Source organism: Ochlerotatus camptorhynchus, unplaced genomic scaffold, assembly GCF_037179485.1.
Source record: "Ochlerotatus camptorhynchus isolate MF236.1 unplaced genomic scaffold, CSIRO-AGI_Acam_v1.1 ptg000079l, whole genome shotgun sequence".
In the NCBI taxonomy this organism is placed as follows: Eukaryota; Metazoa; Arthropoda; class Insecta; order Diptera; family Culicidae; genus Ochlerotatus; species Ochlerotatus camptorhynchus.
Genome location: NW_027040569.1, coordinates 1,029,336 through 1,042,521, shown reverse-complemented (window position 1 = coordinate 1,042,521; position 13,186 = coordinate 1,029,336). Strand labels below are relative to the sequence as shown.

At 38.5% G+C, this 13,186-nt stretch overlaps 1 protein-coding gene across 1 annotated transcript; it reads left to right on the top strand.

Annotated features, from left to right (window-relative positions):
- Positions 1 to 11,300: 11,300 nt before the first annotated feature.
- On the top strand, positions 11,301 to 13,186 carry LOC135697891 (protein-lysine N-methyltransferase EEF2KMT). The gene is made up of 3 exons (XM_065217745.1): positions 11,301 to 11,839; positions 11,903 to 12,719; positions 12,784 to 13,186. Exons 1-3 carry the CDS (start codon positions 11,735 to 11,737, stop codon positions 12,900 to 12,902), a joined length of 1,041 nt encoding a protein of 346 aa, XP_065073817.1. The 5' UTR covers positions 11,301 to 11,734; the 3' UTR covers positions 12,903 to 13,186.

Genomic DNA, 13,186 nt, shown 5'->3' with positions numbered 1-13,186 from the left:
CTCAGATACTCAATTTGGTTTCCGTAGGGGTAAGGGAACGAACGACTGTCTCGCTTTGCTTTCCACAGAAATCCAGTTGGCTTTTGCAAAAAAAGAGCAAATGGCTTCTGTGTTCTTGGATATTAAGGGGGCTTTTGATTCAGTATCGGTTGAAGTCCTTTCAGACAAACTCCACGCTTGTGGCCTTTCCCCATTAATTAATAACTTTTTGTACAATTTGCTGTCAGAGAAACATATGAGCTTTTCTCATGGAAACTCTACAGCTTCTCGATTTAGTTACATGGGTCTCCCCCAGGGCTCATGTTTAAGCCCCCTTTTGTACAATTTCTATGTCAGAGAAATTGACAATTGTCTAAGTGACAACTGCACGTTGAGACAACTTGCAGATGATGGCATAGTGTCTACGACAGGGCCCAAAGGGGTCAACCTGCAAGGACCCTTACAGAATACCTTAGACAATTTGTCTACTTGGGCTATCCAGCTAGGTATCGAATTCTCCACGGAGAAAACTGAGTTGGTCGTTTTTTCTAGGAAGCATAGCCCAGCACAACCGAAGCTTCAACTTTTGGGTAAGCCGATCACTCATTCCATGTCTTTCAAATATCTTGGGGTCTGGTTCGATTCCAAATGCACCTGGAGATCCCACATTGAGTATCTGAGACGAAAATGCCAACAAAGGATCAATTTTCTCCGAACAATTACCGGAACGTGGTGGGGAGCTCATCCGCAAGATCTTCTAACGTTGTACCGGACAACGATTTTATCGGTTTTAGAATACGGTAGTTTTTGCTTCCAGTCGGCGGCTAAAACTCACATCATCAAACTGGAACGTATCCAGTATCGTTGTCTTCGTATCGCGTTAGGATGCATGCACTCGACTCATACGATGAGTCTCGAAGTGTTGGCGGGCGTGTTGCCACTATCGGATCGGTTTTCGGAATTGTCCCTCAGGCTCGTCACCCGTTGTGAAGTTATGAACCCACTGGTAATCGAAAACTTTGAGAAGCTTCTTGAGCTAAACCCTCAAACTCGTTTTATGTCATTGTACTACGTGTACATAACTCAGGATGTCAGCCCTTCACAGCATAATCCCCATCGTGTATGCTTCTCCGACTTCGGCAATTCAGTTAGTTTTGATTTATCTATGACGCGGGAGATTCGTGGAATCCCAGAACATCATCGTTCCATGATTGTTCCGTCAATTTACGCTGCAAAGTTTGGCCAAGTTGATTCCGCAAGATCGTTCTTCACAGATGGATCACTAATAGAGTCGTCCGCTGGTTTTGGTATTTTTAACGAATTTCATAGCGCCTCTCGAATGCTTCAAGCTCCTTGTTCCGTATATGTTGCGGAACTGGCGGCAATACACTATGCGCTAGAAACGATCGCCTCACTTGCACCAGATCACTATTTTATTTTTACGGATAGTCTCAGTTCTGTCGAGGCTATTCGATCCATGAGGCCGGTAAAGCACTCCTCGTATTTTCTCATGAAAATACGAGAGCTTCTGAGTGCTTTATCTTTAAGATCTTTTGTCATCACCTTTGCATGGGTCCCATCTCATTGCTCGATTCCGGGCAATGAGAAGGCGGACTCACTTGCTAAGGTGGGCGCTATGCAAGGCGATATTTACGATCGACAAATCGCCTACAATGAATTTTTCTTCATTTATCGTCAACAGTCGCTCGCCAGCTGGCAAAATAAATGGAGTGAAGGAAGTTTGGGACGATGGCTATTCTCGATCATCCCTAAGGTGTCGAAGAGTCCTTGGTTCAAGGGGTTGGATGTGGGTCGAGACTTCATTCGTCTGATGTCTCGCCTCATGTCCAATCACTATTCATTAAACGCTCACTTGTTTCGTGTTGGGCTGGGAGACAGCAATCTCTGTGAATGTGGACAAGGTTACCAAGACGCCGATCACATCCTTTGGTCTTGTGCTGAGCATCGTGGAGTCAGATCTGAGCTGTGCGATTCCCTTCGGGCTCGAGGTAGACAACCTAATGTTCCAGTTCGGGATATTTTGGCTAGACGTGATCTGGAGTTTATGAAACTCATATATGTTTACTTTAAGAATACTAACCTTAGATTGTAAGTTTGATTAACCTTGTGTTTAGTTTGTGTATTGTGCGTGTAGTTTTTTTTTTTAATGTTTGTCTTCAAGATGAATAGAAATAAATTCATGTTTTAGGATTAATTAAATATTTGTATAATAAATCATATTTCAAACCTCCTTCTCCCTTTCCCCATCCAAAAAATTGTAAATCTCCACTAACCTCGAGACGACCGCGAGTAATCGGTTCAATTCCTTTAACTCTAGATTTAAGACATTAATCATGTATAATGCAAATGATAACTCGGCTCTGTAAAGTTTATTCGATTGAGCCTGTACAAATAAATTAATACAAAAAAAAAAAAATCACCAAAGCTACTACCTCCATCTGACTGCTTCATCCAAGTTAACGGCCACCCCGTTGACTGGTCAAATGAAGTCAACTACCTATCGATGACGAGTGACTGTATAGTGCCCACACCGAGAAGCTAAAAAAAAACATGTGTAGTAGGCTACTGAAATCGATGTACCCGTTGATATCCCGACGGTCCCGGCTGTCGCGACGGAACAAACTGGCAGCATACAACATGACTATCGCTCCGGTAGTCAATTATGCCATGCTGGTATGCGGTACGTGTGTGTTAAGAAGAAGCTGCAATTGGTCCAAAACCGGCTGTTGAGGACTATCCTGGAATGCCCTGTTCAACACGAGGATAAGCGAACTGCATCGCATCGGGTGCAAGACGATACAAGAGCGCATCGAAGACTCGATCGATAATTTTATCGAGAGTGCCACATTCTCCGAGCACTCGCAACCGCTCATCAGAGCGCTGGTAAATTAGGTTACCAAATATAAGGTTACGTAGGTTATCAAAAATAAACATAATGAAATGAAAAACAAAAATATACATCATTGATGTAAAATTAATGTGAATCAAAGTATGTATCACATAATAAACAACCTTGTAATCTTTTAATTTTGTCGTACCTCTAAACGTGGTGTTGAGCAAGAGGAGCTTCACATCTAAATCTCAATTCTAGATGCTCAACAAACCTCACACTAGCGAATCAAACTTCGAAAAATCTTCTTTCATTTCTCGCATCTAATTGCATCGTGCATCATCTTTTTGCAAGAAGTCTTCAGAATCGCCATCAATCTACTAAGCGTGCGCGCAGCTAAACACTGCAAAACACAATTTTTCCTGCATTGTAGATAGAGTCGCCCCCTCTGTGTTGAGTACTTGGCACTGATAAAGTCTACAAGTAGTAGTCTAAATACGTGAATATGTTAAAAGATAAGCAATTATAAAGGAAATAAATCAACACACTCAGAAAGCTTTTCAACCATGTAATATTAACAATATATCTAAATAAATAAATAAATATTAAACAAAGAAAAAAAACAGCGCGCTCATTCCTGCATTGGATCGCGCGGTGAACGCCCAAGTAACCAAAAGTTCCGCATTCAACGATTTATTAGTAACAAAATTTAATGTACGTAAATATGAAATGATCAGTGGCCCGAATAAATCATAATTCTTATATTTATGCAGTGCATCAACATTCTACCCAAACATAAAATAAATTAAAGGTTTCCTGGATTCGAACCCGTGTATTCGGGCATGCAATCTACGAACGCTAACCACTGCGCCACAAATGTGTTGGAATACCATGCGGGCAAACACCAATTTAAAATTCATCAAGGTGTTGTGTTTCGTATTCAAGTCAGTCAGCTGGCACTGAAAACTCCAACAGTAGGCGGGACAACAGCTCACTTTATTATATCTCAAACAAGCTCCAATTCTACTACTAATGTTGTGATAAATCAATACACCTGCCTTTAGAAATAACTTTCATAAAAGTGCGAACTGAATTTAGAATTTTGGTGTAGAGGACAAAAAACTTTTTTAATTTATTTTCTAAAAGTTTATTTCAAGGTCCGCCAGAAGCTGCTAAGAATGCTCTTCAATTATGATACCGGAACTTTCAAGTTCTTATAACGACTTAAAAATGAGACTGCTTAGAATTCTATAGACCACCACCAACCAAGCTGCTTAAGCCACAAATAGCTTTTTATCAGAACTTTTGGTTACTTGGGCGGTGCCCCATAGGGTGGGGTTTATTTTCCAAAGTCGTTCTGGGACATGTTTTCTCATGTTGTAAATGATTATTAGGACTAATTAACTAATGTATCAAAAATTTAGATTTTTTCGTTTACATTCAGATGTGGCGCCAGAGACCTAAGACCAAAATGTCGAACGATGAACTTTTTCAAATAAAATATATTTTTTTTTATTTATTTATTTCGTCAAGCCAGTGTAGCAAAAGGGGCGCGCCTTTGGAGGGTGTTCCAACACTCCAAGGGGTATAAAGAGCGGGACCTTACAATTAAAGTCGGATCCTTGCGATAAAGGCAAGAATGGCAACTGTATCAAAACCGATTACTTCTTCATTTCTCAATAGTGATGGAGTAATACCATAGAGGTAACTCTAAGACTAGAAGGTCCCGAAATAACGTGCTCAACTTTTTGGCTCAGCTCTGGTACTCTCTTCGGTCCCAAGCTATCGATTCACCCCTCGAAACATAAGAAAAACCAATAACCCCTCATTTTACCTGTCAAACTTTCATAGCGAATCAAAACAAACATTGCGTAGTACTATAATTTCGACTAGAATATGGTACGTTAATCGTTTGCTTGGGACCAATAGGCTAGTCAAGTAGTGAGCCAATTTAGAATCGTTAGTTTCGTATTGATTGTTGGTAATACGACATGCACTAAACAAAGGACACGGGGTATACCACAATAGATCAAATAACTGGTCGCAGTGGATTTATGTCCCGAACAGACGAAAAAAAAATATGCGTGGGCGAGCTATCAGTTACGCCAAACCGACGATCAAATGCATTGTTTACAAAAACTGATGCGTTCCTTCGAAAAAATAAATGAGAATTGTTCTTTTTATCAAGTTATTAAAGTTTGGTTTATCATACATTGTATTGTTAATTATTCTTATTTGACTTATGTTACCATTGTAATCATTGAGTCATAGCATTTGAACTGGATCATCTGGAGATCTCCAGATTTTTAACTCTTTAGTTATAAACATACGTCACACACGTGGTATCTACGTGAAGTACTAATTGGTCTTGACATTATTAATTAAAATCTTCACGATAAGGAACGACATAGTCACCTCCCTTTAAACCTTAGAGATCACAGGACTCATTGGGGAAGTCGAAACAAAACGTTATTCGTATGAACGCTTGTATGAAAACAGTCGTTTCGACTTGGTTTTATAATATGGCCCCACTTAACAGGGAGAAAGCGATGAGCACCGCAATATCTTACATGGGAACAAAGATCATATTTTTTTATAAACATGGTATAAATTACTGCTTTCCTTGTGTTTTTGAATTTTCCTGGGTCTTGAACCCTATATTTATGGAAGTAACATAGTAAATCATTAATTTGGAGATCATAAACAATCACGCGTAAATAGACATCATGATGATTGAAAATGGCAATGGAAGCATAAGTCGCAACAAGGATAATTTGTAAAACCTAGCTGTAAATGTAAATCTTCATAAACAAAACCTTTCCATGAAGAAAAGAACAATTCGACAGTGACCATTAGACTGATACAAAATTTGAAATTTTCGCTCCACAGTGTTCAAACGGTTTCAAATCGGGTCCAAATTAGCCTCCGAAAGTTTAAACTGATTTGATAAGAAACTGACTGGGCACAAACCATTTGAAGTTTATATTGAAATTACTATGGGAAAACTAAATTTTTTGTTCATTGCCTTCTAGCCTTTTTACATATTGTACTGTTAACAAATTCTATTGCTATTCATATGGGAATTTTACATTTACAATATACAACTTTGCAGAAAATCGTTTTTCAGCCAAACGTGTTTAAGAGATTGATAATCTTATGGCAAGATTAAGCTACTGTATTGTGAGCAACACTATATTCTGCAGTGTGACATAGTAGCCATTATTTTTGTCCTCTATTCTACGCGCCATAAACACCAATGACATAAGACATCAGTGACTTGAATCATTAATAATTTTTGTTCCTTACATTTGATCGAAAAGTGGTCTGGATAAAGTTGTAGCTGAGAAAATTTTCAACAAGCTCAGCTATCATTTTCTAAAGTAGAGTGAACTAGTGAATTTGGAGATAGATATGAACAAAATTATGGCTTCTCCATAGTAATTCCCATATAAACTTCAAATGGTTTGTGCCAAGTCAGTTTCTCACTAAATGAGTTTAAATTTTTGGAGGCTAATCAAGGCCCAATTTGGATCCACTTGAGCACTGTGGAGCGAAAATTTCAAATTTTGCATCAGTCTAGTGAGCATGCGTAAGAGCCTATACGCGATGGTCGATTATTTTCATCGGTTTTCTCTTTGCATTGCTACAGCTAAGCGAAACAATTTTCTAGAATTTGTTCAATGTAGTGCTGTAACAGGTTGTATTGGCAATCAAAATCACCATCAAACGCACCGAGAAACGTTAATCCAAGCGAGTTATTACTAAAAGAGAAAATCGATGAAGAGAATCAATCATCGCGTTTACGCCCTTATGCATGCTCACTGTCGAATTATTGATATGTATTCCTAATACTCAACGCTGTAATCAGATCACATTTCAAATACAGTCAACTTATCCCACAGACGGTATCTAGGCTCCTTCGACCACATTTCCCATGCACATTTAGGTACTACCATAACTCGAAATCCTTCGCTTGAGCAGGCGCCGGTGGTGTAGTGGTAAGCGTGACTGCTTTCTAACACCCCAGTGGGTCTGGGTTCAATCCCAGTCGAGGTCGGTGGGATTTTTCTGAGGCATAAAAATCTCTGGTCACGTCTTCCTTCGGAAGGGAAGTAAAGCCGTTGGTCCCGGCCCATGTGTGTTGTTGAATGGGTGCGATATCCTCCTACGCAGGTGTCAATGGATGGCAATCGATGTCCGTCGGTGATTGGCACTAGATTGCAGGAACAGAGACCGACGTTAAATAAAGGAAAGAATAAGAAGTTGTTCGCTTGAATTTCTATTTAGAGAGAGAGTTTACCATTTCCCTCGTTTTTCAGATTTTCTATCTCTCTTTCTCTTCCACTTTCTTTTATTCTCTCTTATTCTCATATTTACTCATGCTGCATATTGTACTGCATACTTGCGATATAGCAATATGTAAGCGGAAGCCCATATGCGGAAACATCACTATGCCATATTTCTCGAGAACGAGTGAAGATATCGCAAAATGGGCAAAATTTTGGACTTCAACCTTTTGTGCCACCTCTAAATGTCAACGAAAAATCCAAACTTTTATATGTTACTTAATAAGTCCCAATAATCATTTACCACATGGGAAAACATGTCCCCGATCGATTTTGAAAAATAAGTCCCACCCGACGTATGTACATGATTGTACCACAAACGAAGTGACAGACGACTAACTGGCGAAGAAATCAATTAAAATAATGTGGTTCACTGTAATAGAATTTTCTTAGAAGCTTCTGCCATCATCCACCAGATGGGATAGTATTTTTGTTTTGGTTTTGCACAAAGTTGATTTTGTGTACAATGATTCTTTGACAGTGTGCAAAGAGTGCGTATCATTTTGTCATTTTTTTATGCATTTCAGTTTTGAGTAGAGTGAAAGAGATAGAACCAAAACATTCTAGTACATTTGGTGAAATTGCTAGTTCAATCCAGTAGTAGTGTTGCCATGTGGTACAATCCAGTAGTAGTGGTGTTGCCATGTGGTACACTGAAAAATTGCAATAGCAGGTTAGTCACCAAAGTTTTCGAGCCGCTCCGTCTGTCACTTCGTTTGTGATTGTACTACCGTTATACCACAAGAGCTCAGAATTCACGTAGGTAGTTACTTTTTGAACCACAAGTAAAGGTGTTGCCACCTACTGAAAACAAATTAAGAATTATAATTATGAAACTGTCGAAACATCAACCTTAGTAGGCGGATAATGTAAATCATCGAGCGTGATGCTCGAAAAAGTGTTTTTATTTGATATTAATGCCAAAACTGGGTTGCTGAAACAAGAATGTAATCAAACTTTATAAGAGTCATGTGAGCTTTATGGCAGGTGCACTCCCATCACCATGTATACGTTATTTCTGGAGCAGAGGAGGAGGAGCCAAGAGTTCATTTGACAGCATGTATATACAATTTCGTGAGCTGTTTCAGCAAAACAATTTGAAACTTCGGAAAATTTTCAAGATGTTTTCTAGCTCACTTGAAAAATAAAATCGGCTGGGTTCACAGTACTCAGGTTTCTACCGGTTGGTATAACTCTGTGGTTTGAACATAGTATTGAGGGGAAGTTCACCACTCCGAAAAAAAACGTTTGATTTTCTAAAAATATTGGAAAAAGACATCAAAAATCTAAAACAATCATTTTTTTTTTCAAATTAAAAAAAAATCACATGCAAAAACATTTTTTGTAAGTCATCATGGCCAGGGCGTCATAATATCAGCTTCAATCGACCAAATCGATGCGACGAAGAGACTTCTGGGCCAGTTCTGGCTTTCTTTTTCTGTTAAAGTCGAACAGCTTCGCAGCATTCTAGAACCTCAGTCGGCGTGCACAAACAAATGTTCAATCGCTTGTCTCTCTTTCTCCCGTCGCTCCATTGGTCTTGCTTTCGAACTTCGTCGAAACGGATGAGCGAAAGAGCGCTCGACTTGGATAGTTTTCTCTTTCATGAAACACATCAACAGAGGTTTCATGACGTATATGACGGAAAATGAAATAACACATTTAAAGCATTTCTCACGTCAAAACACTTGAAGATTACACGTCATATTTTTAATTTATCTTCCATCTATATATATATATTTATCAAAAAAAATGATCGAAAACGGGACATAACGCATTTTAAACAAATTGAAAGAGCGGTGATAGAGTGTTCGTGAAAGGGGATTGAAAGCCATAATGAGGTTTCGTTTAACTAGAAAATCGACGTTAGTTACATTGAAAGCGATGAGCAAAGCAACGACGAGAAGTTCCACAGCCAGCCTTTCCTTCTAAGCGTCCTGCTTTTTTATTTTCGTTTCTTGCTGATAGTCTAGCTAGGCGTTATATAAATGAAGCGTCGAACACGTACGTATGAGAGAAACAAAACACGAGTTCATTTTAGAGCTTCGAAATTGTAGAGCCCTGATCATGGCACAAAGTTGAACTCAAAAAACCACAAAACACCGACCTTTCGGTTTTGCTGAGGATTCAATTCAGTGCTAACATTTGAAAACGGCGCAAAAGTCATTTGTAAACAAATGGTTTGTGGGCCCTTTACTCGCTACCCGAAGAACGCCCACGCAAACCAACAGCATCGTCAGGAAGGGGAAAATTTCCCCTACCCGATGTTGCTGTTGTGTCGCGTGGGTGTACTTCAAGTAGTGAGTAAAGGGCCCACAAACCATTTGTTTACAAATGGCTTTTGTGCCGTTTTCAAATGTTAGCACTGAATTCTTCATGATGACATAGAAAAAATATTGTTACATGTAAACTCTAGAATTCAAGAATCTAAGGAAAAATCGGATTTCGTTGGAATTTTTATAATTTTTCCCATTTTTTAATTAAATTAAAAACGAACCGAAAAAAATTATTTTTGGGGCGGTGAACTTCCTCTTAAAGCATGTTTTTCATACAAGCATAGAATTTAAAACCCATTCTTATTCTACATTGCTAAAACATTAAAAAATACTTTAGTTCTCCCTCCAGTTATGTGCTCGGTTGTGTTTTAGAATTCAATCATGGTTCCCAACACATCGATTTCATATAGTCACCCTAATTTGGCTGCTATTAGGTTCTGCAGCGTGACGTCACGAATGAACTCAGTGTTAATCGGCTGAACCTTTTTGACAGTTCAGGGGTACTGTTTACAAGCACTTAGTCGTTTTTTCAAAAAAAAAAATTCTAAAATTTCCGAATTTTAACTTGAAAATTGTCGAGGAACAGCGCATTGCAAGGATGTTGCTCGTGGACATTGCAGAAGTGTGGTTTGCATCTCACTGCAGTCTGAAAAATTATCGAGAAAATCCACCCAAGAAAAAATCGGCTAAGTCCACGTAAACAGTACCACTAAACTGTCATCAGATTGAGGTTAACCCCGACGGTGCAAAACCTAATTAGGTTCTGCAGCGTGACGTCACGAATGAACTCAGTGTTAATCGGCTGAACCTTTTTGACAGTTCAGATGTACTGTTTACAAGCACTTAGTCGTTTTTTCGAAAAAAAATTCTAAAATTTCCGAATTTTAACTTGAAAATTGTCGAGGAACAGCGCATTGCAAGGATGTTGCTCGTGAACATTGCAGAAATGTGGTTTACATCTCACTGCAGTCTGAAAAATTATCGAGAAAATCCACCCAAGAAAAAATCGGCTAAGTCCACGTAAACAGTACCACTAAACTGTCATCAGATTGAGGTTAACCCCGACGGTGCAAAACCTAATTATGATGCTGTTTGCTGTTGCTCTTGGTCGTGGTGAATTCAAACGAAAATCCTGACATACAGTACTGTCAAATCGATCTGTATGCATACAAAGATACAAACTAGTTAGTGCGAAGGCAGACGTAAACCAAATAACATATCTCGCGTCACTTTTCAAATAGACCAATGTAACATATCCACCATTTTGAGAAAATCGAAGTTGAAGTTCGACACATTATTATTTTAACTGTTTAAAAACAATACATTTTGCATTACTATTTTTAATGTAGTCAGCATATAATAACGTTGAAAATTCAGAAGAAACGGTAAAATCACAATTTTACTTTGAATTTCATGCTACAACATAGAAAAAATCACATAGGACGTTTTGACAAGTCAAGTTGTACATCGGACATGTTACATTGGACGATTTTTCTCAATGACATAATCAATGAGTGTTACATTGGACGTTTTGTCTACATGATACTGGATTCCCTTTCACAGATTTCAGAGTATAGTACCTAACTTTAGATTGGCCCCGCCTTTAGAAAATGAGCACCAATCATGTTAGGCAGTCCGAATGACCGAAGTAACAATCATTCACCCATCATTTCAAACTGTACATTGGACAATTTTTGATCAATGATTATCTTAAATAAATGAAAGTAAATTTGGATGGATGTTTTTGTATCACATACAATGGCAGAAGAGCAATAGTTTGTATCGCTTAACTCGATTTGTTTATATTTGTTACATTGGTCTATTTGAAAAGTGACGCGAGATATAGGAGATTTTCTCAGTATATCATCTGGTGGCAAAATATTTTGACAACGTAAATACCACGCTTCTGCGCGAAAATTCATTTAATAATAAAGTACTTGAAAGAAAAAAAATCTCGTTCGAATGAAAACACTTGTAATAACAAGAATTATAAATAAACTTGCCTTTTAATTGCCATAAAAAATGGACAATTAATTAAAATCCAAATATTTGTGTGGAGTCGTAGTTTGACATTTAGCATTGTTTGAGGAACGTATAAATTGCGTTCAATTTTCTTTTCCAACTAGTAATAAGACAAGCTTGGGCTACTCGGTCGGATATGAATTCCTATCACGATCGGAATAATTACATTGTGCAATCCAGCTCCTGTGCCAGATCTTTGAGAGGCATCCATTGCCACAGTCATCGACATAAACTTCTAGTGGTGCAGCGCGCCAGCAGCAATGTTTCAGAAATGTAAAAATAAAACCATGCGCTCTGATGATGCCCTAGCACTAGTTAGACAGAACTTTTTGTGTGGTACGCCTATTAATCAAATATATTGGCACGTGAGTAGACCTTTGGTGACCGAGGAGCAGCTTTTCGTAACAATTGTCTTCTTCTTCTTTTAGGGCCTTCTAGACGACATCAGCTGGGAAGATCAAGAAAAGTTATTAGACATCACGGTGAATAATCCGCTCGTGGTTCAATATCCTTTGAAAGTAGCATACCAGATAGCATTTTTAAAGCATATTATACACCATCTGAACAAGATGAACGTAGAACAGCACGATCAGCTTTACGAGAGGTATTGTAGTTTACTAACTCAATCAGGAATGGAGGACCAAGCTGGATTCAGCTTCAAACATTACGAATTACCTGGCAATGATGTGATTACTTTGAAGGAATCATCTGCATTCATATCGGAGGGAACAACGGGTTTATGTAGTTGGCAAGCATCGAAAGCATTATGTGAGTTTATTACCAACAACCCCGAAGAATTCCACGGCAAAAATATATTAGAACTTGGTTCAGGAGTCGGACTGACTGGAATATTCATGGCAAAACACTGTGAACCATCCATGATAATCCTATCCGATTGCCATGGCTCAGTGATTGGCACATTGAAGCAAAACGTTGAGATGAACTTTCCCAAGGGCGCAAAGGTCGAGACTGATAACCCACTAGTGAAATGTTTGGTCGATAATGGAGATTCAATAGTCGGTGTGATGGATCTCGACTGGAGCTATATCAATGCATCGAATATCAATCAATTGATTGAACCAGATGTACTTGTCGGTGCGGATATAGTATACGACCCGGCTCTGTTTCAACCCTTATTCACCGCAATCAACTACGTGTTCACACTTACGAACAATCAGTGTAAGTTCGTTTTGTCGTGCACAGAACGCAACCAAGACACGTTAAATAACTTTTTGGAACTACTAGGTAATTTTTTAAGCATGTGTGATTATTATAATTTTGCTTATAACTCATTTCTTTCTTTCATTAGTAACTGCCAAATTCCGAATAAATGAGGAAACAGTATACGCACCTAAGCATTTTCAGTGGGATGCAACAGCCTCAAAGATAAGAATATTCTCCATATCACGGGATTGGAGCTTTCAATAAATCAACCTAGGAAACTCTCAACGTTCAACTTTCATCAACTACCTATTATGTGAAATTTACCAAGTTCCTTCCACAAAAAAGTCCACGTGTTTATCTATTAGAATGTGAACATTTACAGCTTTTGCCTTACGCTATCTAATATTGTATTTGCTTCCAATAGGTCATGTTGTAGTTTACACTTTTCACGCTGTTTAAAGCGCTTGCGGCTGGTTAATGGAATAGGTCAAACTATTTATTACGGTTTCTGCAAATAAAAGACAAACAAGTTTAGTTAATAGTTCCAC